The sequence below is a fragment of the Ascaphus truei genome, chromosome 7, assembly GCF_040206685.1.
Source record: "Ascaphus truei isolate aAscTru1 chromosome 7, aAscTru1.hap1, whole genome shotgun sequence".
NCBI lineage: Eukaryota > Metazoa > Chordata > Amphibia > Anura > Ascaphidae > Ascaphus > Ascaphus truei.
The window spans coordinates 75,435,210-75,453,205 of record NC_134489.1 but is presented as its reverse complement, the minus strand read 5'-3'; the positions used below and the strand labels follow the sequence as shown (position 1 = coordinate 75,453,205).

The 17,996-nt window shown below is 44.0% G+C and overlaps 1 protein-coding gene across 1 annotated transcript; it reads left to right on the top strand.

The window, feature by feature from the left end:
- The first annotated feature begins 2,716 nt into the window (after window positions 1–2,716).
- On the top strand, window positions 2,717–17,260 carry CYBRD1 (cytochrome b reductase 1). The gene is made up of 4 exons (XM_075609080.1): window positions 2,717–3,022; window positions 10,622–10,830; window positions 14,262–14,416; window positions 16,377–17,260. Exons 1-4 carry the CDS (start codon window positions 2,836–2,838, stop codon window positions 16,678–16,680), a joined length of 855 nt encoding a protein of 284 aa, XP_075465195.1. The 5' UTR covers window positions 2,717–2,835; the 3' UTR covers window positions 16,681–17,260.
- The last annotated feature ends 736 nt before the right edge of the window (window positions 17,261–17,996 follow it).

Below are 17,996 nucleotides of genomic sequence, written 5' to 3'. Positions count from 1 at the left end.
GCGTAGGGAGGATTTTATACTGGTATTTACAACTGATTTTATCACAGTATTCATTCGCAGCCTTTACACTTTGTCTGCTGTGCCTGGACACGGCCAGGACATTTGGAACGTGCCGGTCTCTGTAGCTAACAGCGGGGCTATACAATCGCTAAATCACATCCGGTTTGTCTAGAGGGCGCGCTATACTTCCGGGTTAGAGCCCCAGTAGCGATCTCAACTAGATGGTTGCGGGAAGACCGGGGCCCTATCATCTACGAGAGCGGCTAGCCAGCGAAGGTACAGGATAATCTCCTGGTGTGGACTTTAAAAGGACTGAGTACCTTGCCCGTCATTACATTGCACGGGGACAAATATCCACGATCCTGGCATCCGGTTTACCCAAAAGAGACTGTTACACTTCCGGGTCACGGCTCCAGAGGCATGCACAGTTCCTGCACTCAGTGAAGACAGCAGAAGCAGCTGACATCCCACTTGAGAGAGAGCATACACCAACGGCGCCATAGCAGCACACGGAGGCGAATGAGTATACTCATTACATGCTTTTATTGATTTTTTTGTTTGTGAGTGCATTTATGTTGGACCTAATCTATTTTTATTAAAAGTGTATTTTTCATGTTGCACTAGGATCGGGCGCTTTCTTTTCTTGTTGTTCATATATATATATATATATATATATATATATATATGGAAAAAAAGAACAAGAAAGAAACAGGCGCACACCTAGTGCATTACCACAATAAAAATGTATACTCATTACATGCTTGAAACAGCATAACTAGTGTTATAAATGTGCTTGATATTACTGATGATGTGAATACAATTAGTGAGTAACAACTAGTTATGCTGTTTCAATTTATAGTTTGCATATCACTCCTTGGACATCGATGGGGTCCTCAGAATATTTAGAATTTGCTTATACTTGTTCTAATTGTACATATATACATGTGTAATTGATTCAATTGATTGCTTTAAATCATTAATCCTTTATTGGCTACTTGCTGTTCACCTCCCTATAAATACTAAGGACATATGCTTGAAGGCTATCCCCTGAAGAAGTCGTCATTTGATGATGAAACGCTTAGGGCGTGGCTAGAGTCCGGCCGCCATTTGCCCACAAACACTGATGCAGGTTGACTGAGAACTTTTGGCTCCCGTGTGCTGCTCTCCCGGCCTGCTACCTTATACATTTATACATCTGAGGTGCCTGTTTCCCGGAGGGACCAATGTGATGGAGCACTGAAGGTGAAAGACCCCTCTTCCGGTTCCGGTTCACGAAGTTGATCCACGTGACGACGCCACTGATTGCGGACGGACGCTGGTGATTGAGCTACAAGGCACATGAGAGCCTATCTCATACACGCTTTTATTTGCTGTATCCTTGTGAGTGGCCATTTGTTAGATTTTATGTTCATCCAATACATTTTTATTGTGGTAATGCACTAGGTGTGCGCCTGTTTCTTTCTTGTTCTTTTTTTCCAGATATCACTAGGGACTGGTGATCCCTTTGAAACGGGCTGCAAGAAACCAAGGACATTTCCACTGGAACAGGACTTTATGTATTGAAGGTTTTTTATTATATATTTTTATCTTTTGACAATTTTTTCTATATATTTTTTATTAATAAATACATTTTTTAGATTTTTTACATTTTTTCCTTTAGGGTTTTTTGTCAGGAGATTGCATTGCTATTTGTAATTTTTAAAAAAAAAGTTCTATCATAGTGTATTAGCCCTATCTAGCTGCCCCTTCAAGCCTATCCAATTAGCTATTGTCTCTCCTGCCAATATTTATAATTAACTGGATATTTAGCGGCGCTACTTCATATTGTTTTCTTGTTGTTATTTATATATATATATATATATATATATATAGCAGTGGAAGTGCTGTATGCTGGGTGATAATGGGGAAAGGCGGGGTTGCAGACCTGCCTAAGACATGCAGATGAGCATATAGTTGTATTTGCATATTTGCTTTCCTGTGGAGGGTTTTTGTCACTTTTTTTACTCACCATAACTTAACTCAGTATTATGGTATAGCCTATCCTATAGCCTCTTTGCATACCCAGTTAAAATCCAACCCCACACTGATGAGATCCGGAGCCTATAGTCACAAGTTTTGCGCACCTGGTCTCACTTGACCATGAGCACGGTTTTTAGAGGTGAAATCACTTTTTCACCACCCGGGCTACAAAAAAAAAAAAACCTGTCTGTGGGTGGTTTTCTGGGTATGCACCTTAACCCTGGCTGTGCTCAAAGCTGTGACCATGCAGCAAGCTTAATCCTGTAGGGAACCATGTTAAAAATGGTTTTTGAGGCAAAAAGTGACACTGTGTGCTCATTTGCATGTCATTTCCCAGAATCCTTGCTGCAGTGGGAGTGCTGTATGCTGGGTGATAATGGGGAAAGGCGGGGTTGCAGACCTGCCTAAGACATGCAGATGAGCATATAGTTGTATTTGCATATATATATATATAAATATATATAAAAAAAATTCACTTGCAAGATACATCTTTCTAAAATGCAGTTCAAATAGTTTTGCCTTAATGTTAATAAATGTAGATTATTTTTCCGATGCGACACAATAAGATAAAGTTGAGAGTTGTTGCAAGCTGAACTGGTATTGCACAACACATCCCTGGTCAGTGATTTTGGCACAGGGTTGTAAGGGATGTCCTCCCAGCGGGGCTCCCTCCTCCTCCTCCATCCCTTCTCTCCCCCTTTCTCTCCAGCACATCAGGGGAGGGAAGGAGGTGTGGGTCTGCTGGCTGGCTCTCTGTGCACCCTCCCCCCTGCCACACACAAGTTCTTTCACTTGCAGACCATGGGCTGCTGAAAAATGGAGGGATACAAACGGTTCTTGTTTTTCCTCGTCACCTCTCTGCTGCTTGGATTCCTCAGTGTTTTGTTTTCCCTGGTCTGGGTTTTCCACTGGAGAGAAGGGCTAAGCTGGGATGGAGGAGCTGCTGAGTTCAACTGGCACCCTGTGTTAATCATTACTGGTTTTATCTTCATCCAAGGCATCGGTATGTTACAGATGAGTTATTGGAAAGTAGTGGTCCTGTGCTTTGTTTTTAGGAGAACCAGATTCTGTTAAACAAGGGGGCTGTGGACCCTACACTTTTTCCGTTGCCTTAAAATAATATGATATATTTGTTTAGATTTGTGATGCTTTTTGCAGGACTAAGGCGCCGATCTACAAAAGGGTGCTAAGCTTTAGCACACCTTTACTCCGTTTCATTGTATTTATTTAAATGAGTAATTTAATCCATGGAGAGTTCTTCATAGTAGATTAAATTGTTATGTAACAGAGCGTTCAAAATTCATAGGCTTCAAGTGTTCACACAACTGTATTATTGTGCAAAATGCAAACAATATTAGAGATTATTTGAATAAATTAAAAAGTTTATGCTGTAAGAATAGAAAGTAGTAGGTTTTGTAAACTGAAAAGTACTGTAGTTGTATCCTGTATTAGCACACTTCTGACAGATATTTCTATCCCTCCAGCTGGGTCTGCTTATTGGAGGAATAGAAAGCATGACTGTTAAGTGAGTTACACAATAGGGTGGTACACAGGTCTGTGATAACAAACATCTGACAGGAAATGCATGCACTGAAAGCAGAATCAAACTAAGTGGTTCCCAGCCTTGTGCTGCCCTGGGTTTAAAAGTCCCATTCCAGTGCATTCTACATAGAGAACTGCAGGGATATACACAGAGACTGGAAGATGCTAACTCAAGTCTCCCTGATGCATGGAAGAGGGTTAAATAAATATTTACATTGAATCTTTGCCTTCAGTGTAAGTAATCAGTAGTGACTGGTTTTGGTTTGTATAGGATATGAAATATTACATACTCCGAAGGGCTCAAAGCGGAAGGCCGCAAACTAACAATCCCTTCCTTTTGTAGCGTTAAATCACTTCAAACAGCACTCCATGGCTATTAAAGCAGTCTGCAAAATAGACGAAGAAATATTTTTTCTTTGTGTATCACAACTTCATCATGGCGCAAGTAATAACGTAAAGGTGCACCTCCATATGCGCTTCGCTGCACAACATCGCTTCGCTCTCTTGTGACGAAAGGAGATTGCATCGCGAAACGCGTAAGCAGATGCACCTACGTTTTTACCCTGGCCATGATGGACGATAGAATAGCATAGTTGTTAAAGTTCTGTCCTTTTGAAGTTGGAGTTTTCAGTTCCGGCTTGGTTCAGTGCCATATCATCATCGAGGCATTCATTGTGATTGCTGAACTGCAAACATTAAACCTAGTCTATGAAAGCATGACTAAAACCACGAAGAGTGCCTTCTTGTGGAAGGATTGTACATACAGTACAGCCTGCTAATGACACTTCCTGGGCTTTGTAACTTCTTTTGCTGATGTCCCCTGTGGCTTAAATCCAAATAAAGTACTGCAGAAACTACTTCCAATATCTGTGAAAAATCTAATGAAATAATCAGATAGCATAAAAGCTTTTTATTGGACCAACAAATAGTTTATTGTATGCAAGTTTTCCAAGCTTGTTTCTTCTCTGTGCAGCATTTCAGAAAGAGTAAGGCCCCTATGTAATATATGATGCAGTATTTTATTTTCTAGGAAATAACCCTGTGTACAGTAAATGTGGCCACTTTGTGAAAGTTGCCAAAAGTAAATATTTAAAATAAAAAAACGGTACAGTATTTCAGATTTTTGCCAATTCCAAACACAAGATAATACTGTATCAGGTCTATAAACCACAAGTGAGACAAGCAGAGAGATCAATTCTCATAAAAGAATTATGGTAAACTCCGTAAGATTTTCATTATATATTGAGTTCAGAGTTAATTACAATAAAAATATATTAAACATAAATAATGGGCATTAGTAAAAAATCTACGATTTAAGGGCAAAAGGAATTTCCTGAGTTTGCAGTTGGTGTTTGCCACTGTTATGAAATTGTCAAAAGTTACACATTTCCATGTTTGCGGTGGTGGGCAAATATTTTTGTATCTGTGAAAGCGAAGGAATACACGGAGATCCGAAAAGTATGTTCTTATGAATACGTCTGCTTATCTCTTTTCAGTAATAACTATCAGACAATTGCTTTCTGATTGGCCTTAGAAAAGGAAAGTAGAGGGTAATCTACATCAGGGGTGCGTAAACTTTCCTCGCTGCGCCCCCCTGCTCGTGCCCCCCCCCTTACCTTGTCTTCGGTGTTAAATGACACATTGGGGTCACGTGACGTCACGCATTGCCATGGCGACGCGTTGCCAAAGACAAGGTAAAGGACGTTGCAGAGGCCTCACGCGATCGCCCGACATTTAATTTAAATGCCTTGGGGAAGAGCGCGTGGCCTCTGCAACCGCCACGCCCCCTTGGAAAATCTTGCGCCCCTCCCCCAGTTTGCGCATCCCTGATCTAGAACATCCAGCTTCCCTGCTACATATCCCTGGGTGCAACGTCACGTGCTACATAGCACAACATATCCTGTTAGAACTCAGAATATAACAGGGTTATGGCGCAGAATATCACAACATGGCCCCCCAGAGGGCGGCATTCAAATCGCTTGCGCCGCCATAACTACTGACCGCAGGGCGAGTCGTTCGAAGTCATCTCGCCGTCACCGCCTTCCACATGTCCTCAGCGCCTCTCCCAGGCGCAGGGCACCTCCGCTGCTCTGCCGTGCAGGACACTGAGCACGGCCACCAGCAGCCACAACACATTTTTACATTTCCTGCGCACCGCAAACAAACAAACAAAATATGCTGGGTGCACACAAACATTAAACTATAAACTATAAATAATAATAGAAAATGAAAAATATACTTAACATAGATCAGGGTGCTCACAGATAGACAGGGAACACCAGCCAGTCCAGTAGATATACAAAAAACGGAAAGTCCGCAGCACACAAAAATGCTAACTTAATATTAATAAATCATCAGGCAATCAACATGCTCCAGAGCAACGTACGTTTCAGACCACTTACTGAATGCTCATTTGCATGTCAGACAGGTCTGCAACCCTGCCTTTCACCATTATCACCCGGCACACAGTGCTTCCACTGCAGCAAGGGTTTCTGGGAAGTGCCTGCAAATGAGCACACAGTGCCACCTTTTGCTTCAAAACCATATAACATGGTCCCCTAAAGCATATGCTTGCTGCATTTCACAGCTTTTGAGCACAGCCTGGGCCAAGATGCATAGCCAGTAAACCCACCCACAGACAGCTGCTTCGACCTTAATGGGTCTCCTCAGTGTGGGGTTGGTTATACTGGCTTTGCAAAATGAAGCAGGGATAGGTTTCACCACACTTAGTTAAGTTATGGTGGGTAAAAAAAGTGACAAAAACCCTCCACAGTAAAGCATATAGCAAATGGAAATATTACTGCATGCTCATTTGCATGTCTGAGGCCGCGGGCATGGTCAGCGCTTAGCCGCTGAGCCGCGCTCACGCTTGTCACTGAGCCCCTGCAGCCGCAATGAGAGCAGCTTTAGCAAGGGCTCGCACACGGTCCGCAGGCGTGCGGAAGCGTAGCCGACTGTGACGATAGCCTCCACAGGTGCATTAATATTACACAAAAATAACTGGGTCTGAACTGAACGAGGCTTAAGATATAATAAAGTGATTTTATTCCTTAGGATAGGTGAACACACGAATAATACAGTAACAGACAAGAAGTACACTTACTTAGGGGTTGGGGAATGAGAAGTTAGATGTAGCATTTCTCTTCAGCAATCAGGTAATCCTTCAGGTGATATCAGGTAACCATATCAGCAAATGAAGAACGAAGACAAGACAAAGGATATATGGGGAACAGCAGTTTATAAACCTTTTGTCCCTCTATCCTTAACCTTAAGTACCTGTGATTGGTTTTCAATTACCTCCAGCCAATCTTTGATGGGGGAACACATTTTTGTACATGCCCCCCTGCTAGCTGGCACAGGCACAGTAGAACTCTGGGATCTCATTTCTGTGGCCCCACATGTGCAAATGGAATGCCAGCCAGTCTACCCCTCCAGATCTCTGACAAGATAACCTTGGTTGGAAGGTGATAAATGGGACACTTAAAAACTGCTCTGGTATGAGCCTCCTCCGCCCTCAAATAGACAGGGAGGTTGATAAAACCCTTTGAACAAGACTTAAGTCCTAGACATTGGGGCGCCTCTAGGGCCATCTGTTATCCTGGTAGGCAAAGGAATTTCCTCTGGGTCTTTGTCCATACCTTGGGTCACAGTATTAAACATAAAACATAAACGTATTAAAATATCCGGTTCTGTTGGGTCTAGCAGAACCAAACTTCTCAGTTCTCATGGCTGAAACTGGGACACCATATGGTCCAAAAAGCGACTTGCTATGACCTACGGAACCAGAGATACACAAATGCACATTAAATCATTTTTCATTTTAATACAGAAATCTCCGCTAAAAAAGAAATCTCAGCTTTTCACTAAATCCCCATTGAAAACAACGGGCTTCTCCGCCATAGACTTTCAATGGTAAATTGCCGCCATTGAGGTCAATGGGGTTTCTCCGCCATTGAAGTCTATGGGAAAAGTCCCGAACTTTCAAGGGGGTCCACACTCCGTCGGGTTGGTCCAGGAGGGTCAAGGATGGTTCTGCAGTTATGCCGGAGCAGTGACTGCAGACACCCCAAACCTTGATCCGCTGGGCCCTCCGGAACCGGAGATATGGAGTACCAAAATACAGCATTTCACACTTAGTCATTTTTCTGAGCCGTTTCTGCCGCCGCCGGCAAAGCCTATGGCGCGACCCGTTCTTCTCGGTTCGACCCTTATCGGGGTCCAGGATTTGGGGACCCGGTTGTGGTCGAGTGGGGGGAAGCCTAGGAACTAGGGGCAAAAAGAATTTTATTCCTAGGGGCCCTAGAACTGTTTATTCCCACGCCACTTGACGTTGACCTTGACTTGTAAGTGATCAAAGCTCTCCTATTTAAAATGTATCCGCTTTGCGGTTTGCGGTCTGGACGGCAGCCAACTTGTTCTTCGAAAGCTACCTCGAGGAACCTCCATTGAAGTCGATGGGCCCATTGACTTTCAATGGGAAACCGCCGCTCTCCCTCTCGGACGCCACCTGCTGGTCTTTACAGGAAACAGGACTACAACAACAAGATTCTCCATTAGAATGCATGGAGCCCTAATGGCGGCCAATGGGGACCTGCAAAATGGTGCCTGAAAAGGCGGGAAAACTTCACAAAGAGCTATAATCATTAAAGGACTATTAACCCTTGTGCTCCCGGATGGATTCTAGTGTGTGTGTGATGCAGACACTGATTAAACCAGACATTACAATGGAACAGGGGAACAGGGGAATACACATGTACATGTCATTACAGGGGTTAAATCACTGTTCTGGGTCTTAGCCCAGTTAACCCTTTGACTCCCGGGTGAGGTCAGGGGATGGCCAAATCGGGTGTAACCCTTTAATCCCGGGCCACCCCCTTTCTCCCTCTACACCAACAGTCAAATTTTCGTTTACGCGCGCAGGGCCGGTCACGTGAGCGGTTCGCCAATGAGGCTCAGCCTTAGACAGGTTTGCCGCCCTGCCTTGCACCATTATCACCCAGCTTACAGTGCTTCCATATAAAATTGAAATGGACCGCACCTAGGCTAAACCAATTAGGGTCTAAAAAGTCTAATGACTCTTAATGAGTCCCTTAAATAATGACGGCATGAAAAGTCAATATAGCTTGTGAAGTGGATAAATACCCAAGTTAGTAACTCAAATAGACCTGACTAGTATAAGGGCTCGTTCAAGGTGCCAGCTGAGGACTCGGAGGGAGGGCGTGAGGGAGGCAGTGCGGGAGTTTGCTGGGCGACATGTGATTATCCCCCAGCAGCAGACTTTTCAGCGTTGGGGAGGGGGCGGGGCTACAGACGGCAGGGTAAGTATCCAAGCTGCAGTCATGAAATCATTCTGAAGAATGATTTCATTGGCTGCCTTGGTCCCTGTGACGCTGCTTCAGCTCCAAAAAACGAAATTTTCATTTACTGAAGCTGTCGTCAGCGGCAACTCCTGGCTTCGGAGGCAGGGCAGTTGCTACCTTGACAACAAGTATTCAACTTGAATACTTTGTTTCTCACTGCAGCAAGCACGTCAGCACGCCCTCCCTCCGAAGCCAGCACCCTGAACGAGGCCTAAGGCACAATACAATGAATAGTAAGGTAACTACTACTACAAAAAAAATAGTTTAAAACTGCTGTGCCACATACAATTATAACTAAAAAAATCATAAATGTTCAGAAACTTAGCATGGGACTAAATTGTCCACTGTAACACAAGGGACCAATCCCACCTCCTCGGGAGACTGGCAGCTCTCTTCAAGGACAACCACCACTTCCTCTTGAGTGAAAGTCTGTACTTTGTCCAGAGTATTACATTTTCTCACTGATTTTACACAAGGAGCGGGCGCTTTTTCTTCTATTATATATATATATATATATATATATATATATAATTTTTTTATTTTGTTTTAAATATGACTAATTAATTTCTTGAGTACACTGCAGAACAATATGCAACATATGTTTAGCAACAAGATGCAAAACATTTGAGCAGTATTTGTAGATGGTGCAGATGGTACAATAAATAAGGGCAGAACTGTTAAGATTTCAGAATCAACGTTTAGGGGAAGATCCACTAAATTAGGTAATTTGTGGGGGTTTTCTAATACAGAGGGTTAAAGGTCTCACAGGGTATGGCTGCATAAGGCAGGGGTGCACAAACTTTTTTTGCTGTGTTGACGTCCCCCCCGCCTGCTCTCCTGCATTGTGCGCCCTGTGGGGTCGTGTGACGTCACGTGACCCGTGGCATCATTTGATGTCATGTTACCAAGGCAACCGTGAGATCACATGACCCTGCGGCGTCATTTGACGCCGTGTTGCCATGGTCACGCATCCTGAAGCCGACTGAATCCCGGTAAGTAGAGGTGGCAGAGGCCTCGCATGGTCCCCCGGCATTTAATTTAAATGCCTTCGGAAAGAGCGCTTGACCCCTGCAACCGCCCGCGCCCCCCCCCCCCCCCCCAGTTTATCAGACAGAGAGGCTGATTAGCTCTTGCTGCAGTGCACCTGAGTGTGCTATGATAACAGCTAAGTTAACATTAACCCCCTCAATGCCACGTTTTTTTTTTTTCATTTTCATTTCTTGAGATCTGAGGGTGCAGAACAAAAAAAAATATATTAAATACTCTGATTTTACCTATTAATAGTATACCTGACATTAGCTCACTCTTCTAAGTGGTACTGTACCTTTAGATTATTGTCTGGCTACCTATTACCACGGCGGCACCATTGGTGCGGCTATACCGGGCCCAGCGCTTGCAGAGGCCCTGCACTCTCCCCCAGGCCCCCCCCCCCCCCCGTAAAGCCGGATGGGCGACAGAGGGAGCCCACCCAGGCAGCAATCACGGAAGCCGGGCCCAACTTCCATGTCAGGATCCCCTCAGGTGGGCACCCTCCGCCACCGCAACCGCCCCACGGGTATTGCTCCGGGGAACGTAAGAATCCCCGCACCCACAGGTTGCACCGGGCCCTGCGATTTTCCAAGCCTGTCCTGCCTACTACTACTACAATGTATTAACGTGCTCAGCTTCACAGCTTCCTTTTCTCTTTGTTGTTTTTTCAGCAATCATAGTATACAGGTTGCCGTGGACCTGGAAATGCAGCAAGCTGCTCATGAAATGCATACACGCCGGCCTGCATCTCACAGCCCTGGTTCTCGCTGTAGTTTCGCTGGTGGCTGTGTTTGATTTCCACAATGCTAAAAACATCCCTAACATGTACAGTCTGCACAGCTGGATCGGACTAACTGTTGTCATCCTTTTTGCTTTACAGGTGAGCATATATCCATTTACGTCCATGCATGCCTGTTGTTTTCCTGTTGCATAATGCAAACCCTATTTAACAGGTTCATAGCCTCCTCGCACCAATGTAAAGCCTATGGCAAATTTCAGGGCTGTCAAAAACTGCGGGCTGCCATTGGCCATCTGTGCTGAAGCAGGGATATCCTTAAAACCTGACCTGATGGTGACCGTTGAGGATGGAAGTTGGACACCTCTGCTCTAAGATAAGAACCTACCCTCTCACCAACCCCCCCCCCCCTACCCTTTAAAAAACCCAGCATCATTGAATGCTGGTTTAACTCCTTCAGCGCTGGAGGGTCCTGCTGATTGCGAGTGCCCGCTAGAAAAGAGCAGGCAGGGGGGCAAAGGGGGAAAAGTTTGCGCACCCCTTCTCTACATGAATGTGTTATGGTGTGAACATTTTAGCCTGCCTATTAACAATGGCAGGATAATCCTATAAGGGTAAAATGTCATCATGCTATATATCCAGGCATTATTTTCATACAAAGTTTGCACGTAAAGCAGAATGATCGCGTGCTCAACCACATTTATACGTTTTGGGTGCTCAAGGATGTAGCTACTACATCATGATGGGGTCAGGGACGCCAGCGGTCCCATGGTCTCATTCATCTGATAACTCGTTCATGTAGAGGAGATCGCATTCTGCGCTCTACACGCAATCTTATAGGAAGAGGAACGGAGCGCTCACGTGATTGCGTCAGAGAAGCTGGCACGTGATGGTGAGTGCCGAGGGGGAGGTCTGGAGTTGACCACCCCTGGTATACTGCAATCTCATCCTTTTTTTTGTTTCCGTTTTACCGTGAGTATGGAGGTTTTACCACTAATTCAGATGACTTTAAATAACCACAGATCGCAGTAATCTTAACTTCTCAGTAACTATATGAATTCGGGAGACATGAAAATCCCACCCAGATATTCAGACTGAAGATGCTCTATTTACCCTCGGCTTAGCAATGAAAAGATCCAGAGGCCTCTAGTGTTACAATGACCTCTGATTCTTGAGCCTGGTATAGGTCATTTCTGGCCATTACATCCCAATCCTGGCTCAATCAGTGGGATTAATGCTAAACACACAGCAATGTACAGTGATAGTGATTCATCCACTTAAATACAGTTTGATGTAGGATAGGGGCAGCTAAGTCGAGCCCTCAAGGGTCGCCAACAGGCCATGTATTAGGGATATCCCTGCTTCAGCACAGGTGGCTCAGTCATTGACCCCAGTATTTTTTATTTAATTAACTCATCACAAAGTCTCTGCCTGGAACTGGAGCATCTCCAGTCCTTAAGGGCCACCATCAGGTCAGGATTTAAGGATAACCCTGCTTCAGCACAGGTGGCTCTATCAGTCACTCAGTCGTTGACCAAGTTACTGATTGAGCCCCTGGGGCTGAAGCAGGGATATCCTTAAAACGTGACCTTTTGGTGGCCCTTAAGGACTGGAGTTGGCTACCCCTGTTGTAGGACATAAGTGCATTAATGGCAATATTATATTTCATTCGCGAAATCTTGAACCTTAAGTCTTTAAAAGGATATCAGACAATTTTTCAATCAAATATAAATCTCCCCCCCCCCCCACCCCCCCATTGTTTGTAAATTGACATATGGAAGCTAGTTTGGTTCATTTATCTTCTGCAAATGCCCCCCCCCCCCCCCCCTCTCCAAGCTGGTCCTCTTTCAGGGAGGGTTAGGCATATACAGCATATCACATTCTGTTATAACAGGTACAGACATAACACAATGACTAAGAGTCCCAGCTGTAAATTGGAAGCATTCACTGAGAAGGTAAAATGCTTATATTTGTCAGATTTTTCTTCAAGTATCAGTCACGATGAGTTGAGCCATTTATTACACGTCACAAAGCATTGCAGGCCCTTCTGGCAGGGAAGGGGTTAACCCCATGAGTGCCATCAATTCATTTTGGTGCTAACTAGGAGTGCACCGTTAAAACTTTCACAGCTGACAATTCTGCTTGGAAGCCGCAATCTGCAAGGAGGTACCCGCAGCTGAACCGCATTATTTGAAGCTCTCTGTTCCTCATATTCTTACCAGTGTAGTTAGTAAAGTCCTTTTAGTGGCGGAGGCTCGTGCCACCTCTTAGCCATGGAACCGCCGGCACTTCACTGACACGTGACCACTCTTGGAAGCACTCACATGATGCGTTTTTTATTCTGACCATTGAGCCGGATGCACACCCCCCCCTTCAGTGTCAATCCCGTAATGCCTCTGAAAAGCAAGCAGAGGCCAATGAAGTATGGTGTTCACTTTTATTCACGTACCTTGTACGTCATTAGGACACTGAAGAGGTTTGCAAGGGGGAAATGCAATGGACACCAAATTTCATGGTTCCGAGGGTCAATAGGAAGCTGCAATGTCACCAGTTGCAGGTCCTATTGGACAGACATTTAAATCTCCCTGAGGAAGCACTGGCAACTATACCAGTTAGTATTTCAGGGACCAGATTGAGAAGGAGTTGCTCAGGGAGTAAAGACAGTGACTGTAAACAATGACGCCGAGTTTGAATCGGGAACCTGGTTGAATTCTCGGTGTCAGCTCCTTGTGACCTTGGTAAAGTCACTTTATCTCCCACCCTGTGCCTCAGGCACCAAAATCATAGATTGTAAAAACTCATCTGGGCAGGGGCTGTGTCTGTAAAATTTCCAAAATTGACCTTCCTCTCTCCTACAGTAGCGCTGAGATTAAATGCAATGTTGTATCAAGCACACGCGTCTTGTTTGAGTTTGTCTCTGTTCAGCACTGCTTAGAAACGTCCCGAAGCGGCAGCCTTGGCAGCTGATCAGCTGGCTCCCTATTTAAATTCCTCTGCATCCGCAGGAAGCACAAGGCAACTAAATCACGAAAACAACCCATGATCTCCGAGTAAAAAACACAGCACAGGGCCAGGCAGCCGCTTTCCTTCGGACCTAATAAAATTAAACCTCACCTTTCCCTTCCGCACACCATCGCATTACTTTGACCCACTGCCCACGAAACAGAATAGAGGTATATTTACTCGGAGGTTGAAATCGAAATGAAAACAAGATTATGGTTGTACACGCCAAATATGAACATTGGTAACAGCAGCCAATCAGGGTGTGGAATGCTGTGCATCACAGCAATGTTCCCCTCATTCATTGGCTTACTGTCTTACAGGTATGCAGTTGCCAGCAGCCATTTTGTATTCCCCAAAACTGACATAATATCAGACCTCATTAGTTATTGAACCTAGGGTATCTCAGTGGTAATATTAACCTGGGCCTGTCCTGGAGCACTCTCGGTTCAGGTTTAGTAAAGTATTCAAGTAAAGGGTACTGCAGCCTCACCCCGTTGTTTGCCAGAGGGTCCTGCAAAGCATGGATAACTTTAGGGTCGCAAAAGTGCACTAAACTCTGATGTTATTTGTAGCTCGTTCTAGGTTTTTCTGTCTACCTTCTCCCCTTCGCTCCTGACTCTCTGCGAGCTGCTCTTATGCCAATCCATGTATACTCTGGTCTGCTCATCTTCGGGACTGTGATTGCAACAGCTCTTCTAGGAATCACTGAGAAACTTATCTTTGCATTGTAAGTATGGACATTTTGAACCAAATTACAATATATATACTGTATATATGATGCTAAATACAATGAAGCCACTACCCCATCAGTATCTTTGAAAATAGAAAAACACAATTGTTTCTCTCTTTAAAGTACAGTATGAAAATAAAAATAAAAACAAAACTGGAACTGAACCATATTATATAAATTCACTCTTGTCGTTCAATTACCTGTTAAACTCCCCCCTTCCCCCCTCCTGTTACCAACAAGTTCTCCATTTAGTTTAGGACATTCCATACTTGTAAACAAAAAATCAATGCCTGTATTCATTTTAGCTACCACTCTCTTCACTGTTTTGTACAGAGGGGACCACTCCTTTTTTTATTGACAAACCAGGAGTGTTAACAACCCATGGTTGTACTTTTTAAAATAAATAAATGGACTCAGAAAAAAGAGGTGCTATCCTTACAGTATAAATATGGCATAGACCAATGGTACTCTAACTGTTCCATATCGTGGACCAATTCAATGTTATTAATCGTTTGATAAGCCACCATATTTACACATTGCTCTGTATTCATAACATATACAAACCAGCCCTTTTATCCCCAGTACCCAATTTACCAACTTACCGGCCTTATTGTTTGTAAGATCCTTGAGGCAGGGCCTCTTCTAACACATTGCAGGTCTATCCTGTCTTTTCTAACACATTGCAGGCCTATCCTACCTCTTCTAACACATTGAAAGCCTATCCTACCTCTTCTAACTCATTGCAGGCCTATCCTACCTCTTCTAACACATTGCAGGTCTATCCTACCTCTTCTAACACATTGCAAGCCTATCCTACCTCTTCTAACTCATTGCAGGTCTATCCTACCTCTTCTAACACATTGCAGGTGTATCCTGCCTCTTCTAACATATTGCAGGTCTATCCTGCCTCTTCTAACACATTGCAGGCCTATCCTACCTCTTCTAACACATTGCAGGTCTATCCTACCTCTTCTAACACATTGCATGCCTATCCTACCTCTTCTAACACATTACAGGCCTATCCTGCCTCTTCTAACACATTGCAGGCCTATCCTACCTCTTCTAACACATTGCAGGGGTAACTCTCAATGTATTATATCCTGGTTAAACATTTGATAAATAAATATATTTAAAAAACACTGGACGTGTATCTAAAAAATAAGCTTTCAGTACTAATAGGAAAGGCACTGGCAGCAGGAAATAGCTGTGTTCAGTGAATTTTCAAAGGGGTTGGATCACTGTTGAGAACCATTCTTAAAGACCTCCCTCCCCCCTCCTCCCCCCCTTTGGGATTACACTTTTTAAAGGAAGTGCAATACTCCATTAATGAAGCAATTCTCTAACTGTCTCCCCTCCTCAGTCCCCCATTTTACTCACCAGAATGTGAACCAGGAGGTATTACCCCCGCCCCCCAGGAGGTTGGAATGGATGATTCTACGGCTTCCTATTTTCTTGCAGGATCGGATTTAAACTGACATTTTGTTTCCCCTAGTGGGGACTGAAACTTTCACCATTATATATTTTGGGAACGGGGGGTCCCCAGAGTGGAAAATACGGTGGTTCTGCTCGGATGAGCCCCCAGTTCCACTCCTGTAAAAAAAAAAAAACAAGCAGCCGGGATTGCTGCCTTAAGCAAGGTCAAAATGTGCAACATGTTTACAATTTCTATCAATCGGACCTTGTACCATAAGTCTTAAAGGGAATGTGACCAGTCTTTATAATAAATATTTTACAAATGCTGTTCTCACTTGCTAAGACGAATTCCACCCTTTTCTCCCAGACCCAAGTGATTTTTAAGGGCTAGTCCTATCTAGGAACAGATCAAAATACCCGGCAATGATGTATTTAATAGTGTAAAACTACATTGCAACTCTAGACAAACTAGCAATATTTGTTTTATGATCAAAAATGTTTGATGTATTTAATCCTTTCAATCCTTTTTTTTTTCTTTATCAAGAAAAACCCCATCCTACAGCACATCCCCCCCAGAGGCAATCTTTGTAAACACTCTGGGGGTTTTTATCCTCGTTTTCGGTGCTTTGGTTATCTGGATGACGACCCAGCCAGCCTGGAAGCGCCCTCAAAGCCAGAGTGTGAAAGCCCTGCACCCCAACGGTGGCTCTCCCGATGTCACAGAGGAAAGCTCCACGGCCACCGGATACAGCAACACCGATAAGTCCGACGTGGAGATGAACAGCGAAGCCGCAGCCAGGAAAAGAAACCTGAAACTGGATGAGGCAGGTCAAAGGTCTACCATGTGAAAACGATTTCAGTGCTAAGACAATGAGCTGATGCATTGCTGGAGGAGCTTCCAATGGATTCCACCACAATACATTACGTGGGTGACAATGTTACCTACATTTGCCACACACTTATGTGTGTAACTCTAAAGTTTCAATTATTATTGTGTTTTCAAAAAAGGGATAGCCAAGCATCCTTTGGCTACAAATTAGATGTGAACATTGTAAGTGGTTACGACAGCCAGCTTTCAGACTCGGTTTCAGCCTACATTCTGGTGCGTCCACACACAGTGTTATCCATCAAACTTCGGTAGTGGCGATTGGAGCGCTATCGCACAGGAACTCATATTGAAGTATATTGGCGTTTCCATGCGATAGTGCCCCAGTCAGCACTTTAGCAGTCACATGAATAACCCCCCCCCCACCCCCATCGAGTTGCCACCTTACGACTCTGTGTTGTGACGGCGGCCTTCAGTTAGATGAACTGTCGGTTGTCCTTGAAGCCACAACTAACATGGAAACGAAAGCTTTGGTCATTGTATGGTTTTTTTTTTTGTACTTCCAGTTATTCTACCGTACCAATTAAAAAAACAGCACAGGGGTTATGTCTGCCCTTTTATTATAAGGAAGGGGGCACTACTCACAGTACAGAGCTATTGTTACATGACATTTAGGGGGGAATTGTATATACCCCGAAACTGACTTTTTTTTTTTTGCTGAAAACCCACATCCCAGAATGGCAGCTTCAGGAGATATAGAATTAACCCCTTAATTAAGGCTATTTAGGGATCTTAAATGTAAGCAACTTGGTTTGTACTACATTTTCTTAAAGAAATAATCCCTCCTGGGACCAAAGTGCATGAATGACAGTGACATGTTGAAGGGCGTACATCTGGGCGATAGATGCCTTTTTTTTTACCCATACAGTATATGAAACTAATATCTTTTTATTTTTCCAATTCCTTTTCAAGTTCGTGTGAGCTGAGACTTGCGGGGAGGGGGGAGGGGGGGGGAGTTAATTTCCAATGGCTGCTCGTTTTGTCTGATATCAGTTTCTGTTTACCAAGAGTTTGCGCAGCCAAGAGCCCTCCCCTTATCTTTATTGGCTCTCTGACAAGAACATGGTGGACCGAGTTTTTAAAGAAACACTTTCATGGCAAACACTTCCCCATTCAGAAGTCCGTAAGAAATGCATTTGTCAAAAATTGGCAAAAAAAAAAAAAGACAAATCTTTGCCTTTATTGTGGTTATATTAGTTTAAGGAAGCCAATTTGATTGTTACATTGTTTACAAAATATTGTTGGGTTGGCTCGTTACATGGAATTGCACTTTTAAAA

Coding starts and splice junctions, on each gene's coding strand:
- CYBRD1 (XM_075609080.1), top strand. CDS start 2,836: ATGGAGGGATACAAACGGTTCTTGTTTTTCCTCGTCACCTCTCTGCTG. Junction 3,023..10,621: donor TATCTTCATCCAAGGCATCG/GTATGTTACAGA, acceptor TTGTTTTTTCAG/CAATCATAGTATACAGGTTG. Junction 10,831..14,261: donor TCATCCTTTTTGCTTTACAG/GTGAGCATATAT, acceptor TGTTATTTGTAG/CTCGTTCTAGGTTTTTCTGT.